Below are 14,464 nucleotides of genomic sequence, written 5' to 3' on the forward strand. Positions count from 1 at the left end.
AACAAATGGTCGATAAAAACAAATGTAAATGAAAATGAAATAAATTAACGTAAAGGTAAAAAAATAAACGTCAATATTAAAAGAAGTGTTGGTGACTCATAACATTTGGAACAAACCAACAGCTTCGGCTGCTTCCAGGTAGTTTAAATTTGTAGACAAAGATTAAAAGTGCAATCACATTAGTATTATGTTCATATTTTCTTAAGTTATTGCAAAACACTGTTTGGTTTCATTGTAATATTAACCTTATCCTTGTAGAATAAAGATGAAACATTAACTGCATTGTTACACTGGTTCAACATGAAAGTAGTAAACTACTTGTCACAATTTCTACATATATGCAGAGATTCTCAATTAAATTTCCACGACTTACCTCAAACGTTTGTTTTAAAGTGTAATGTAATCGTGTGAATGAAAAAAAAAACATGGGGCATGAACTTCGATACTACATGATGGAACAGGTTTAAACTGTTGGTCGAATCATTTTTTAACTATTTCTGTACATATTCTTTATTTAATTTTTATTATTTTCATACGTTACTTCAAATTTGCTTTTTCTTCTTATGAAAACCATATTTACTCTAATAAGGTTCGATAAAAGAGGTTTATAATGCAAGTCGTACTACTAGTTCTCAGAGGTAAAAACTCACGTATTCGGCTAACAACACAACAACGTAATTCCAAGCACATTGTATAGAAAACAATTTATTTCAACGAGCATAGACATGCGCACGCGCTCTCTCTCCTCCTCTCTCTTATAAACTAAACAAAACCAACAACAGATGCATTCATCAGAGACATGCTACGTCATTTTATACTTTACTGCCTTCAGAAAGATGTGTACTAACACAATACTAACACAAGGTTAGATAATAATAGAATATATATACATATAAATATAAACAATTCTCTGTACATTCGAATTCAAACCGTAATCATACAAACTATCTATATGAACACATCAATGCATATAAGTACATGTATATGAATTGCATCGCTGGATTGTTTAAGTGAACACTTTTTACCAAAGGATCGTGATTGCGAACGACTTGTTGGACCCTTCACGATCAACATTAAAAAAGGGACAATAAACCCCCTTAATGATGACAAGCTAACCTTAATTTCAACCCCCTACTAAGTAATAGTTTTACACTCCAATGAAACATAGGAATTAAGATATATTCAGCTGTACTTTTGTTATTAAAATGGCATTTAGCGACAACAACTGTATCAATAATGAGGCATTAATGCTGGTGTTTTCATAAAAAGAGTTTCTAATGTCAGCATCTTTTGCGACCATACTGAATGCTACGAAACGACATAATAAAGTTCATTTAAAATGTAGATACCTAGGTAAAGCAGGGCTTTATTTCTCTTGTACATGCCGAGTAGAAGTATACCGGGCACGAATCAAGATTACAATATGGCCATGTATGACCACTAATGCCATAATAAACACCCTTTTTTATATTTAACAGATTCTGAAAAAGAAAACGAAGACTAAGTGACTTATATTCCATAAAGTTATGAAATGACAAGTTTATTTAAAAAGTATTATCAATGAGCTAGACATTGTAAATGAAAAGAGCGTAATGTATATAACATTTTTAGATTTAAAGTAAACAGTGCTCAATATTAAGAAAATATATCTAATCTAAAGTTAATTTATTCATCATAGGACACACGGCCATTGGTTCTGCAGACCTAGGTATATAAATGGACTTTAATATGACATTACGTGGTTAAAGATTTAATAACTAATGTTAAAGTGGAATATCTAAAAATCACTTATCAGGGAGTCGCAATCTCGGGTGATTATACATTCTTTAAAGGGGCTTATTGAATCTTAAACTATTTTTCAGATTTAGGATTGAAAATGTCAACAATATGAGATAACCCTGATTTGGATAGAGCATTCTTCATTAATGTTGGTGAGATTTTCTTTGACTGCAAGATATCCAATAGTTCCCTGTTGACATCATCTGAGGATTGATGACGTTCCATTTTTCTGACTTTTTGCTGCTCACTGGAGCTCAGAATTTCATTTTCGTACAGATGATCACATAACGGAAATGCCTGTAAATTCTGGACGAGGAAGACATAATTTTGTCTTATGCTATTTTGAACATTTGGAACTTCTGTTGATGCTAAAGTCTCTGATGTTTCGCTCGTGGTGGAGACAGACGATGAATGCAAACGAAGGCATGGTGCACTAGATACACGTTTAAAGGGAGGTTGCGATGCATTGTCAATCCTATCCTTTGTTCCCGTGGACAAATATGTCTCCGGCAGTGATCGTTTCCGCTTTTGTACACTAGTGGCCCCTGTTCTTGCCTTGACCCAGTCTTTTACAATATCCGACTTACCACTCGAAGGTAAATTGATGCAATCTGAAGGGCGCAGTTCCTCAAATTTGGCAGTGCCGGACGGCTCGTCTTGGAAAACAGAAGAGGACAGCATACAGCTTGATTCCATTTCAGAGCCAGTAGCTATGACAAAAGACGATTCGTCACTTGTAACACTAGATGCGTCATTGCTACTGCCTTCAATATCCTGATCAGGAGGGGATTCACAAGCCTCCACTATTTCAATGCTGACGTGGCATAGTTTAAAAAGCAGCGTCAGTTTATCATTCGAGTTAGTCCTTAATTTCGCCACAGTAGACCCTTCAGAGTTATGCTTGAATGTCGCAATCCCACTTGCAAACACACTGATTTCTAACATTCCCTCGCACATTTTCGTTTTCCTCGGATTATACTCGAATTTTTTCAGGTATGTCAATCCTTCAAATCCTGCGTCAGACAAGGGTTCAACAATGGCAAATAAACTGCTGTTTAGACAGCTCGGAGATAAGATGCTGGTGTAAACAGAAAACGAGTATGGTATAAGCTCTTCGGAAGCTGCTCTTATTCTTATTTTCATTCGGATTCCGTTGGCTGCGGTAGGATGTAACTGTACGCAGGCAAATGCTGCTGGGTTGTCGTCAACAAGCGTACACTTGTGTCTAGTGATGACATCTTCAAACTGGATATTCATTCCGCATTTGTTATGCCATTTAATAGCACTTCTATCTTTGTCATCTGCAAAAAACAAAACAGATACCGGTGATTGTATTGAACACCCTGTTTACCCGTACTTTCCTACAATATAAATCATCATTCGCATTATATAAAAAGGTCGCCATCTTTTTAAGTGAATTAGACAGGGCTAAGAACAAAGCTTGCAGAAATAAAATGCCCTCAGGGATGTTTGATCAGAATTGTAAATTTCATTACCCTCGGATTTAACCATTCCCCCTTGTGAGGGGTAAAGTAAACTATAGGTTAAAACAGGGAAATAACACTTTTGCATATTTAGGGCCCCGTATCGGAGATACGGGTGCCCTATAGTAATCACTCTGTCTGTCTGTCTGTCTGTCTGTCCGTCCACAAATTTTGTTCCTGGCAGATAACTTTGGTATTTATTGACCGATGTACATGAAACTTGATCAATAAGTTCAGTTCATAAAAATACACACTGAGGTAAAAAGTCAAGGTCAAAGGTCAAGGTCATTAGGTTCAAAGGTCAAGGTCAAATTTTGTAGCTTTTCACTAGTGAACATTTCGCTATGACAGGATGTAGCAAAGTTGATCAGAATTAAACAAGGAGTCAATTGACCAAAGGTCAAGGTCACTTGGTCAAAGGTCAAGGTTACATTTTGTAACTTTTCCCTGATGAACATTTTGTTATGATATTAAGAAGCAAAGTTGGTCGGGATTAAAGAATAAGTCAACTGACCAAAGATCAGGGTCACTGGGTTAATGGGCCAGGTCATTTGGGTCCAAAGGTCAAAGACAAAGTGGATCTCTGACTTTGACCCTGGCTCTTGATGGATGAGGCATATAAGGTGAAATAAAACAAATCAAAGCTGACAAATGAGTATTGCGCCGGTAATTACATTTCTGTTAGCCCAGCAAATATGGAGGTGGAAGGAAACACATCACATCATAGTACATGTAAAATGTATATTTTACTTCCTTGCGATTCTTTTTGAAGTCCAAATGTCAAACGTGAAGTTCAGGTATATGGGCAGATTGCTTCTTGATGATTATTGGGGATATAATTGCCACAAGACGGGGCCCTTACTGACCTGTCAGTGTTCTAGTTTTGTTTAGTATCAGTAGGAACTTTTCCAAATTTTGTTGGAATTATCATCACGTGATTGCAGTTTGATGATATCAATACTTAGTACCTGACTCCCCTCTAGTGCCCGACCTTAAGGGTCAGTTCAGCTTAAACCTCAACTTATTTCAACAATCTTCTAGACAAATTATGAACAAATACAGTATATATATAAAGTGTTACATGTATATTCAAATTTGAATTTCATAATTCCCCGGAATTCCCTTTCCCTCTGGGGGAGTGATAATATCTAGTATAGTTTATACAGGAAAAAAACAGTTTATGGATATTTTGTTAATACTCAATGGGAAATAATTCAAGGTTAGTAGGAATCATTATCATACGATTGCAGTTTGGTGATATAAACAGTTATACCTTGTCTTTACCTAATGTCCTTAGGAACGATACATAAACTATTTAAATTAGCTTAAAATACAACGACCCTGTTCTTAAGTCAGATATTCAAGAACGAAACAATCTTCATGGACAAATTCATGAATTTGTTACTGAATGGTTCATATTCCCCTTCCAGAGAGGTTAAGGTTTACCCTATTACTGTCAATATTATCTTTTGATTTATATATATATTATTCTTATTCGAATTTGCATAGCTAGAATACCCCCGTGCATCGAAAAGTTCTTGGTTAGTTTCTTCGGATTACTGTAACTGTCAATACTGCAATACCATGATTTCATTGAAAATTATTTCAACTGTTTAATGAAATTCACAACTTTTGATAAATTACTATGGGAAGGGAAAATTGTAACTTAATTCTATCATATATTTGTTTGAAAAGAAGATTGCTGAAATTTTAAATCCCATTTTTGGCTTGGCCCCTCAGGCCCTAGAGTGTGAGTTTTAATTATCTTACCATCAAGACGCAATCACATGCGATGCCTTGACCACATGATGCTCCAGATCGACTTAACGACAATTCGGCCATTCCGCCTCTTTGATTAAAAACGTTTAAGCTAACAGTTGACTGACGAATAACGGATGCCAGGCACATATCACAACTTTACGTGGCCCATAGAGCCTCTGAGTTTAAAACAAGATAATGTGAACAGATAGACGACAGAAAATTTGATATGGTGTATTGGATAATAAAATACAGCTTACATAGTTTCAGGTTGCATTTCCCAAATTGCAAATAAACAGCAATCCATACAGGTAGGTCACCACATATAGTGTGTGTAGTTTGAAGGTTCCCGTACTTGTAGATAATGGAATGTTGTTTCCGCTGTAATCTAACTTTGAATGTGTCTTTATTGATACCTACATTTCCAACAAATGATACTTGTTTCTTTTTAATGGCGTTTCTCAAGTCTGAAATTTCTTCTGGGTTTATCTGGGTAAAACCAATATCAGCGTGTGTTGACCCCTGCATTGTCAATTTTACAACGTCGCCGTCCTCCAGCCGAACATCACTGAACACAAGTCCTCCGGAGTAAGAATGCTTCCATGACACAGACTTTCCTCGACATGTCCTCAAAACGTTTTCTCCGTGAATTTCATCAAAGACCAAAAGAATCGACGTCATACTGTGTCTGTTCTGATTACTCGTCTCCTTCCGTCATGAAACATCTGCAACGTTATTTTTAGAACATGTATTCACCCTTATGCATATTCAGTTAAAGTAATTATTTAAGAAATACAAAGTGGGTAATGATCCACATCTCATCTATGAAAGACAAGAGGCCCATGGGCCTTAACGGTCACCCGAGTCCTACAGTAGTTTGCTGTTGTTGATGAAATGATGATGTGAAATGAGAATAGTTCATTATTTGTCATACAAAAACTGTATTTCACCAGTGCGAGGTCCATCAGTCAATTATCACTACCAAGTTTGAGTAAAATAGAGTGTGACAATTTTCTATGAATAGTAACGGTGACCTTGACATAGGAAATATTGTTTTCAAAATGGCATCCGTGGCGGCCATAAGTCGATAATTCATACAACGTTCCAGTTAAATCAGCTCATTAGAACGTTATTTTAAGTTTGAAATAGTTTTCTAAAATTGTGGCCGTGGCGGCCATATTGGATTTCTAATTGACCCGAAAACAAAAAACATCTGGTGAGGACAATATTATTAAGCCGATCATTCCTACCAAGTTGCAGTTAAATCCGCCAATTAGAACATACCTTTAAAAAGTTTCAATGTTTTTTTCTTCAATCTTTGATTTCTGATCGACCCGAAAATTAAATCGGCCTATCAGAACCTGACTTCAATATTGATATAGTGTTTTTTTCAAAATGGCGGTATTGGCGGCCAAATTGGATTTCTGAGCGATCCGAAAAATAACAACACTTGGCCAGGGAGATGTCAGTAACATTCCCAGGAAATATCAATGAAATCCCTGATACGGTATTTCAGCTTAAGTTGAAAATTTAAAATGTTAACGGACGACGGACGAAGACGGATAGCAATAGGTCATTTTTGCGCGGGAACAAAGTGTTGTACAAAGGCAAAATCTATGATAGAAATCCTGAATTATTTTTCAAATAATAAATTTCGGAAGTTGTTTCAGTGATATGTTAACTAGAGGCCACTGTAACCTGTATTGCTCATCTGATAATAATCTCACACAAGTAACCTTTCAAATTGACCAAAGTCCTATATATTGACATGGACTTAAATAAAACATTCTGCTCACAGATATAGAGGTTCCCCAACGAGCGATGGTTGGTTATCATGTTTATCTAACTCGAGTTAGTTACTTTTGAAATTGTATACAAATGTAAAGACACGAGGTTTACTAAGTGTCGTTTACATTTGAAAATTAATTAACGAGAGTTGGATAAACATGATTATCATCCATCACGAGTTTTGGGGCCTTTTTCTCCCACAACGTTCAAATATTATATACTACTCACATTTTGCTAAGGATCACCTATATTTTGAAAAAAAAATCAAAATATTAGAAAGGAAATTATATTTTCCTTCCGGACTGTTTTAGGCGAAGATGTTAGACTTCCAAATCGTCCTGTGTGTTCAGTCAACCATAAAAGCGCGTGCACGATTTTCCTAGTGTACACCCCTTTCAAAAGCTAAGCTAGGCTAAGTAAGGCGTTGTTTAAATTGTTACTGAAATCGATTTGATGAATATTTTTGCGTGTTTTTGTTTTGATATGGCACATACAACTATTAAATGACGGTGAAATGAATGGGGGCATCGGAATGCTGCAAGCTAGCAAGTCTAAACGTCAGGTTGCAGCAGACCTGTGGGTGTTTGAAGTGTGGTGGCAAGAATGTGGAATCGTTTCCAGACTAACGGAAACTCTTCCAGACGTCATGCTGTAGGTCGTTCTAGGGCTACAACGCAGCGCCAAGACCGATTTTTACTCATACAGTCACGGCGTCACAGGTTCCAGACTGCCACAGCTTTCCAAAATGACCTCCTAAATACTTCTGGTGCCCGAGTAGCCACTCAGACAGTTAGGAACTGTCTTCATGGTGCTGGTTTAAGTTCACATAGACCAGCAATACGAGTTCCCTTAACTGCCCGCCATGTTAGGGACCGATTAGATTGGGCCCAAGCTCACAGCACTTGGACTGGAATGGGAACCGGTTCGTTTTACTGACGAGTCCAGATTCTGTCTCGACTTCACCGACAGGCGCGTTAGAGTATGGATACAATCTGGGGAGAGGTTCCCGGCAGGTAACGTTCACTGTGACGTTAACTCCAGTGCGCTACAATGTTTACCAAAGTTTGAAAGACTGAAAAAAATATATTTCAATAACTGTTTATAATGAAATGGGTTCCTTTCGGATATGAAAATTGAAAGAGAAAGGAAATAATCATTTAACTGAATATTATATAAATATCACATTCATGAGAGGGCGATATTGCATATTTTCACCCCAAGGAAGCATTGTTGACCGAGGCGAAGCCTCGGTCAACAATGCTTCCTTGGGGTGAAAATATGCAATATCGCCCTCTCATGCATGTGATTTTTATTTTATTATACCAAGTGTCATGTTTAGGTGTTTCACCACTTCACCATTTTTAAAGGTCCTTGTGTTGATTTGACATAAACCAAGACTTCATCTCAACAGTTGTCGAATGAGCCAACCATGAAAGTGATTTGATAACACCCTGGCACTGGGACGAACCGTGCACGCATACATTTGACGCATGTAACAATTTTTGGAATAACACCCTGGCACTGGGACGAACCGTGCACGCATACGTTTGGCGCATGTGATATTTTTTGGAATAACACCCTGTCTTTTTTATCTTTGTAAAACGAGCAAGTAACATTGAAAATGTTTACATCTTTCTCAACCAATCAGATAACGAGATTTTAACAGAAGGTATAATAATTCATAATATCGAATCAACGATACACATATTTTTTGTTTTCTGATTACTTAAAATTTCAACTGAACATATACACGTACAAAGATAATTTGTAGACTATATCTCTGGCGATTATAGAAAGTATATAGATAGCTGTACTATTTCAGAGGAAAAGGTTTAAAAGTACACTTTATCATAGTTAATTTCACATCACATTTCATATCAATGTTGTAGTGTCAGGATGGGGGATCAGTATCTGTTATGTGTTTAGTTTACCTATAATTTTATACTTTTTATGAAAAGTTCCTGTATAACACGACATCAATAGAATAATTCGCTTCTCTATTTTATACAAACAAGTAAAAAAAATCCAGAAAAATCTTATAAACTATATATATAAAAGGTAAAGATAAATTTAGAAACAACTATGAGTTAGTCTGATTTTGATTTCTTTGTAATATATGTATACACATAAGGTACATGTACATGCTGATGATTGAATAAGAAAATACATCCCCCAACCACCAACCCCTCCCCTGGGTCTACAGTGAGTGTTTCCCACACCAACGTAGCAGGTACACAGCTTGCCTGGTGGTACAGTAATGAATTGCCTCTTGTTAAACTGACGACAAAATTCATGGTTGCAGGGTGCAAGCACCTGTAGGTAAAGGTATATATACATGTTCAATGATACATGAAATAAGTTGATAGATTTACTAATAAAAAATCAAATCAATTAAGTTTCACAGGGAATCTCAAATTTAAATCATACCGGTACAACTTTACTTCAGTGGCAGATTTAAAGATGGTTGGTAGGGCAATGTAACCACCCCCTGACACATATTTTCTTTTCAATATGATATCTACCCGAGAATAGATAGGCAATGACCACCCACTGACCATTCACCTGTGGTCACATGGGATTCTGATGGGCTGTACCTAATCTAAAACACCTTGTGTGAAGGCAATTAATCCTTTCAATTAATATAGCCCATTGTCTGTCCAGAAGATATAGGATAAAACAGTACACGGTTACATGCAAGATACTGTGGCTGTCCCTGTCAGGGAATGACAGCCTCGGGCACAATTCTATTTCAAAGCAGTGACTTTGACCATAGTAGTGTTTCACACTACGTACCTAATCTCTCAAATGGTTTACAAACTGGGTGTTACATAATTATATCGGAGCAGTATGTAGTTAATTTTCCTTTTTTTAACAGAATTACATATTTACGTCACTACTCTTTGGAAAGGTGATCTGACAATACCATTATGTGTTTACAATTTCTTTTATTTCTTTTAGACATTTAAGTTTATTTTTATACTTTATTTTCATAGTGGACATGTAGTTAAATATATAATTCCGTACTACAAAACTACACACTTCCTAGAATCAATATTATTTGTTTAAGAAAGTCATAGTTTTACTTGATAAATAAAAATGGGATAATTGAAAAAAATATGACATCCCCCTGAAAATACATATCATTGGTGCATGGGGATGTTTTTAGGGCCAGGAGTGAGAGATAGAATACGGTGCTTTGTCTCCAGCAACAAAGATAACCTGTTGTGTTGTCTCCCTCCACCCCGCCCCAACCCCACCCCCTTACCTTCTAATCAGATTTTGCACATGGGTTCTGATCAGGAGGTAAATGTAATTTTACATGACATTATACCCTTAACAATTTGTAATACACACACCATCAGGGCATTTCAACCCCAGTTTCTCCTGTGCTAGCTACGGGGTTCAAACAGGTTAAATTTACCTGTAGAAAAGTCAATTTGGTTACCTACATATTTAGTTGTTACTAAATAACTGTTTTGTTGGAATTAAGATCTGCATTCCTGTAACTACAGTACATTGTTACCCATCATTAATGAGACCATACATATACTTATAGTATTTGTTTCTTATTCATAGTACATGTAGTTACCTACATTAGGTTTCCATTTTTTCCCAGAAAAAGAATCACTATCATGTACTTATAGTTATAATATGATAGATTTGAATATTTAATGTAGACGTAATACTTATATACTGTTGTTACTATAAATGAACTTCAATGGTGATTATGTCTTTAAGACAAAGTATTATAAACTTTAAACCACCAATACATGTATATTATGTAATAGGTCATCATGCTCTATAGTTATTATGCTATTTTATAAAATGATACTGCTAAGATCCTTTTAAGTATATGAATATGTAACATCTAATATTTTATTGATTTATTGATTTATTGAGCAGACAGTAGGGGAGAAAATCATAGTATGTATAAACTGATGAAAAGGCCAGATAACGAAAATTTCTTGGTGAACTGAAGTTAACTCCAGTGCACATTGATGTGAACTACAGTTCACTTAAAAGTTAACTCCAGTGCACAAGCTAGTGAACTGGAGTTCACTATTCTTGTTAACTCCAGTGCACTTGGCTACCAAGTTAAGTTTGCTCCCAACTGTATTTTCACATATGCCCAAAAATAAAAGTGATCCTTAGCAAAATGTGAGTAGTATATATATAAACCTAAAGTGGTTGTGGGAGAAGTATATGAGGTTTTGTTTGGTGTGTCAGCACAAGTTGGAATAGTGTGCCTTCGTCCTTGTTATCATAAGCAAGCAAAGACACAACATACCATATCACGTTTTTGATCACAGGGTATGGTCAGCTCGACAGAAAAAGCCTGGTTATTTTCATATTTCTCCTGGTTATCATTTTGCTTACAACGCTTATACAAAATACTGGTATTATAATACCGCTTATACAAATGTCAGACCAATTTTAGGACCTCTGTCTAACCGCAGGTAAAACAGTAGATAACTGTACTGTGGTTTTCTTATCGTGGCTTACCACTGAGTGTTCCATTATTGAGGTTTTCTTTATTTCATCTTTATTTGTATTTCTTCATTGAAGACCCACACTATACACTTTTCTGTCCAGAAACGATTTATCAAAGCAATAATCATGCTGGAAAACTAAATTTCAAACGTATCGTCACTCCTTTTTGGAACAAGGATCCTTAACACAACTGAGACCTATTTTACAAATGCTTAACAACCTAAATACACACTGGATACCGTCGTGACACCCCACAGTCACGTCAATGTCACAGTATACAACATGATAGAAAATGGGTACATAATACGGGTGTCAGGAGAGATACGGAAGCATGAAAGCTGAAGAAAAAAGATAGGAACAAACAATGATCCGTATCAGTATCAGTTGATTTATTTTTGACCTATATTTATATCATCTTAGCTGACGATACAGTTCAAAACCTCCGGTTTCACTTGGGAACAACGATCATGCAATCTTACCCTACGGTTAAGTTACACCGAAAAATTATATGTATTAAAGAGAATGAGACGAAAATAACGATACAAATGTGTGTATTTAGCAGCACCATGTAAGTCATGCGTCCACTCAGGCGTCTCCTCAATCTATACGTAACATTCACAGTGAGGAATTTCAATTGCGTGCTGGCTAAGAACGACTACACACACTTATGTAACTTACCGATTTCACAATAGCATTTCCCAATGACACAAACATCATTGAATACGTCTCTCCATTACGCAACAGGTGACACCTTTGAATTGGACGCCATTTTAATTATTTTACAAACGTAAACTTCGTATTGTAGTAAAAGTTCTATATTCAGTGTGTTATATTCTTCGCATCATATACTTTTAATTTATTATATTCAAATACAAACAACCATTTTTGTGATGATAAATCTAAATGAAAATAAAACATTTCGATTTTACGACAATCTATATTTACCTGGTAACACACTATTGGTTTGCAATATCGAACGAACCTGTTACTTGGAAATTACAGGGACCGTACCGTTCTAAATATTGTTTCTTTTTGACAATGATTTATTAAGGATCCCTGTCCCGATGTTGACTGGATAATTGCACTGTCTCGTTTTACCTGTAGAGCAACCAGGATACTATCATTGCCCAGGTACCTTAGTTGGTTAAATCGGCAGGATCCCGGGCTCGAACCCAGAACACTGCCTGATTGTTCTTTGTCAGAAGAGATATTTTCAATGCATAATGCAGAGTTACAAATTTTGTCAGTTGTACTGGGATCCTTTCTATCAACTTTCTTGATATGTGTCGTCTATATGTAGGAGTTTGGTTTGGTTTAATAGGGTTTACCATCCTATCAACAGCTAAGGTCATTTAAGGACGTGCATCCACGTGTGCTGTGTGTGCGTGTATGTGCTGTATTTAAGAGTTATATGTGTTCTAAATGAATTTGTAGCCACAAATATAAATAAAACATGTATCAATCACAGTCCTCTTTATGTCGAGTGTCCAATTTAATAGAGATAAGACAACAACTTATTTGGGCTGAAAGAAATGTATGACGACACAGCAATAATACGTAGTGTTGGTGAAAGTGACTATATAACTTTCTGTTAGGAGATTTATTTTAATCATCACACTATTGGGCTTTTTTTATAGAGTTTAGCGTCCTATTAACAGCTAAGATGCCACCTCATTTATTTACCATGCAGAAGTCACCCAGTAAAGTACTCCAACTGGTCACATTTACTTGTCACATTATGTCGACAACGGGTAAAATCGGTAGTTGAGCTTACCCTGAATGTTAAACGTTTTGAAATAACTTTTGTCATGAAATGAATGATATTAAACAAACCCCAACATAATTCAGTACAATCGGCAGGAATATAAAAGAAAGTCATCTTTACTTCGATGCAATCCAACACGAGATAATGTTTACAAATACTATATATAATATATGCTCTTTTTCCCTTAAATTATGTAAATGAAACTTATCGGATCGTGTGCGTGTGTATTTCAAACAGGTCACATTCCAATCTGCTGTGGTTTATACTATGTATATCTACATGCACATGTATACACATACGGTACAGGTTTTTTTATTTGTTATATTTTCCAAAATATTATGACATAAACATATATATATACATACAATGTACATGGGCGTCTAGAATCGCCTTTAAATAATGTACATACTGTTCAAAATTTTCGATCAAGTATCAGTATTCGTCATACATATATATTTACAAATGAGTATACATTCACATTTTTTATAGAAAATAAACATCCGGATATTCTTGTCCCTACTCTATTCTTATTATGATAATCTAGTTCTGATTTTCGGTTAGTGTCACGATGGTGAACAGACTTCGCACAAACGTTATTATATGGTAAATATTTGTAAAAAATATTTTTTCGTATGGTATACCATTATCCAATTCAGCGAATTAAAGTGTCATGTTAAGCGTTATAGTGTTGTGTAAAGAGTATGTGTTAAGAATAGTCAGATGAAATCTATTAAAAACAAAAATCCTTTTCGAAACCCCCACCCCCCACCCACCCATACGGTACAGTTTAAATGGAGCCAGGGGACAAGTGCTTTCAAGTTAAATATACTGCTGGTCACGTCAGCTGTGTGTGTCTGTGGTTTAACAGACGATTGGGCTCGTGTATTTAAAACAGCTTATTGTTCAGTCGTACAAATAATTATTAGTTAGTTTGTTGATAAATAAAACCAGAACAAATATTCAATTATATATTGAATTTACATCATTACTGCCTCCTCTCAATGATCCGCTCCTAGATCAAAGATAAACGTAACACGTACACAGGTGATTGAACTTTTAAAATTTGGTAAAAGATACAGTATGCCAGAAAAGAATTACAATGCATCATACAGTTGTTTCGTTCTTCCAGGACACATCAGTGATAATAGGGGCCGAACAATTGGATACTTACTGTAGAAACATGATCCCGTATATGGAATAAATTTCCTTTTCATTACTCGTTCTGGTAAACGTCATTTTTCCTTTCCAGTGACATTGAATACATTTCCTTTTCATTATTCGTTCTGGTAAACGTCATTTTCCCTTTCCAGTGAAAGTTTTGTCGTTATTTTAACAGACCTTTATGTATATAAATATGTAGAACAAACGTCGTTCAGATAAGCTTCCTGAACCGCCTTGT

The 14,464-nt window shown here is 35.8% G+C and overlaps 1 protein-coding gene across 2 annotated transcripts; it reads right to left on the reverse strand.

Annotated features, from left to right (window-relative positions):
• Window positions 1-631: 631 nt before the first annotated feature.
• LOC110466899 lies at window positions 632-14,457 on the reverse strand. Of its 2 annotated transcripts, none has more exons than XM_021523690.1 (3): window positions 14,237-14,457; window positions 5,282-5,746; window positions 632-3,080 (listed from the first exon to the last, which is right to left on the reverse strand). In XM_021523690.1, the coding sequence occupies exons 2-3, from the start codon at window positions 5,700-5,702 to the stop codon at window positions 1,852-1,854; spliced, it is 1,650 nt and encodes a 549-aa protein (XP_021379365.1). In that variant the 5' UTR covers window positions 5,703-5,746; window positions 14,237-14,457; the 3' UTR covers window positions 632-1,851. The 2 variants fall into 2 exon arrangements, with proteins under 2 accessions (XP_021379365.1, XP_021379364.1); XM_021523689.1 differs by lacking the exon at window positions 14,237-14,457 and adding an exon at window positions 11,979-12,069.
• Between the last annotated feature and the right edge of the window lie 7 nt (window positions 14,458-14,464).

This window comes from Mizuhopecten yessoensis, unplaced genomic scaffold (assembly GCF_002113885.1).
Source record: "Mizuhopecten yessoensis strain PY_sf001 unplaced genomic scaffold, ASM211388v2 scaffold11147, whole genome shotgun sequence".
NCBI lineage: Eukaryota > Metazoa > Mollusca > Bivalvia > Pectinida > Pectinidae > Mizuhopecten > Mizuhopecten yessoensis.

Bases quoted from the DNA above. Each gene is read 5' to 3' on its own strand.
- LOC110466899 (XM_021523690.1), bottom strand. From the start codon at position 5,702: ATGACGTCGATTCTTTTGGTCTTTGATGAAATTCACGGAGAAAACGTT. The intron at 3,081-5,281 runs GTAAGCTGTATT...TGTTTTTTGCAG, and splicing joins GAAATGCAACCTGAAACTAT to ATGACAAAGATAGAAGTGCT.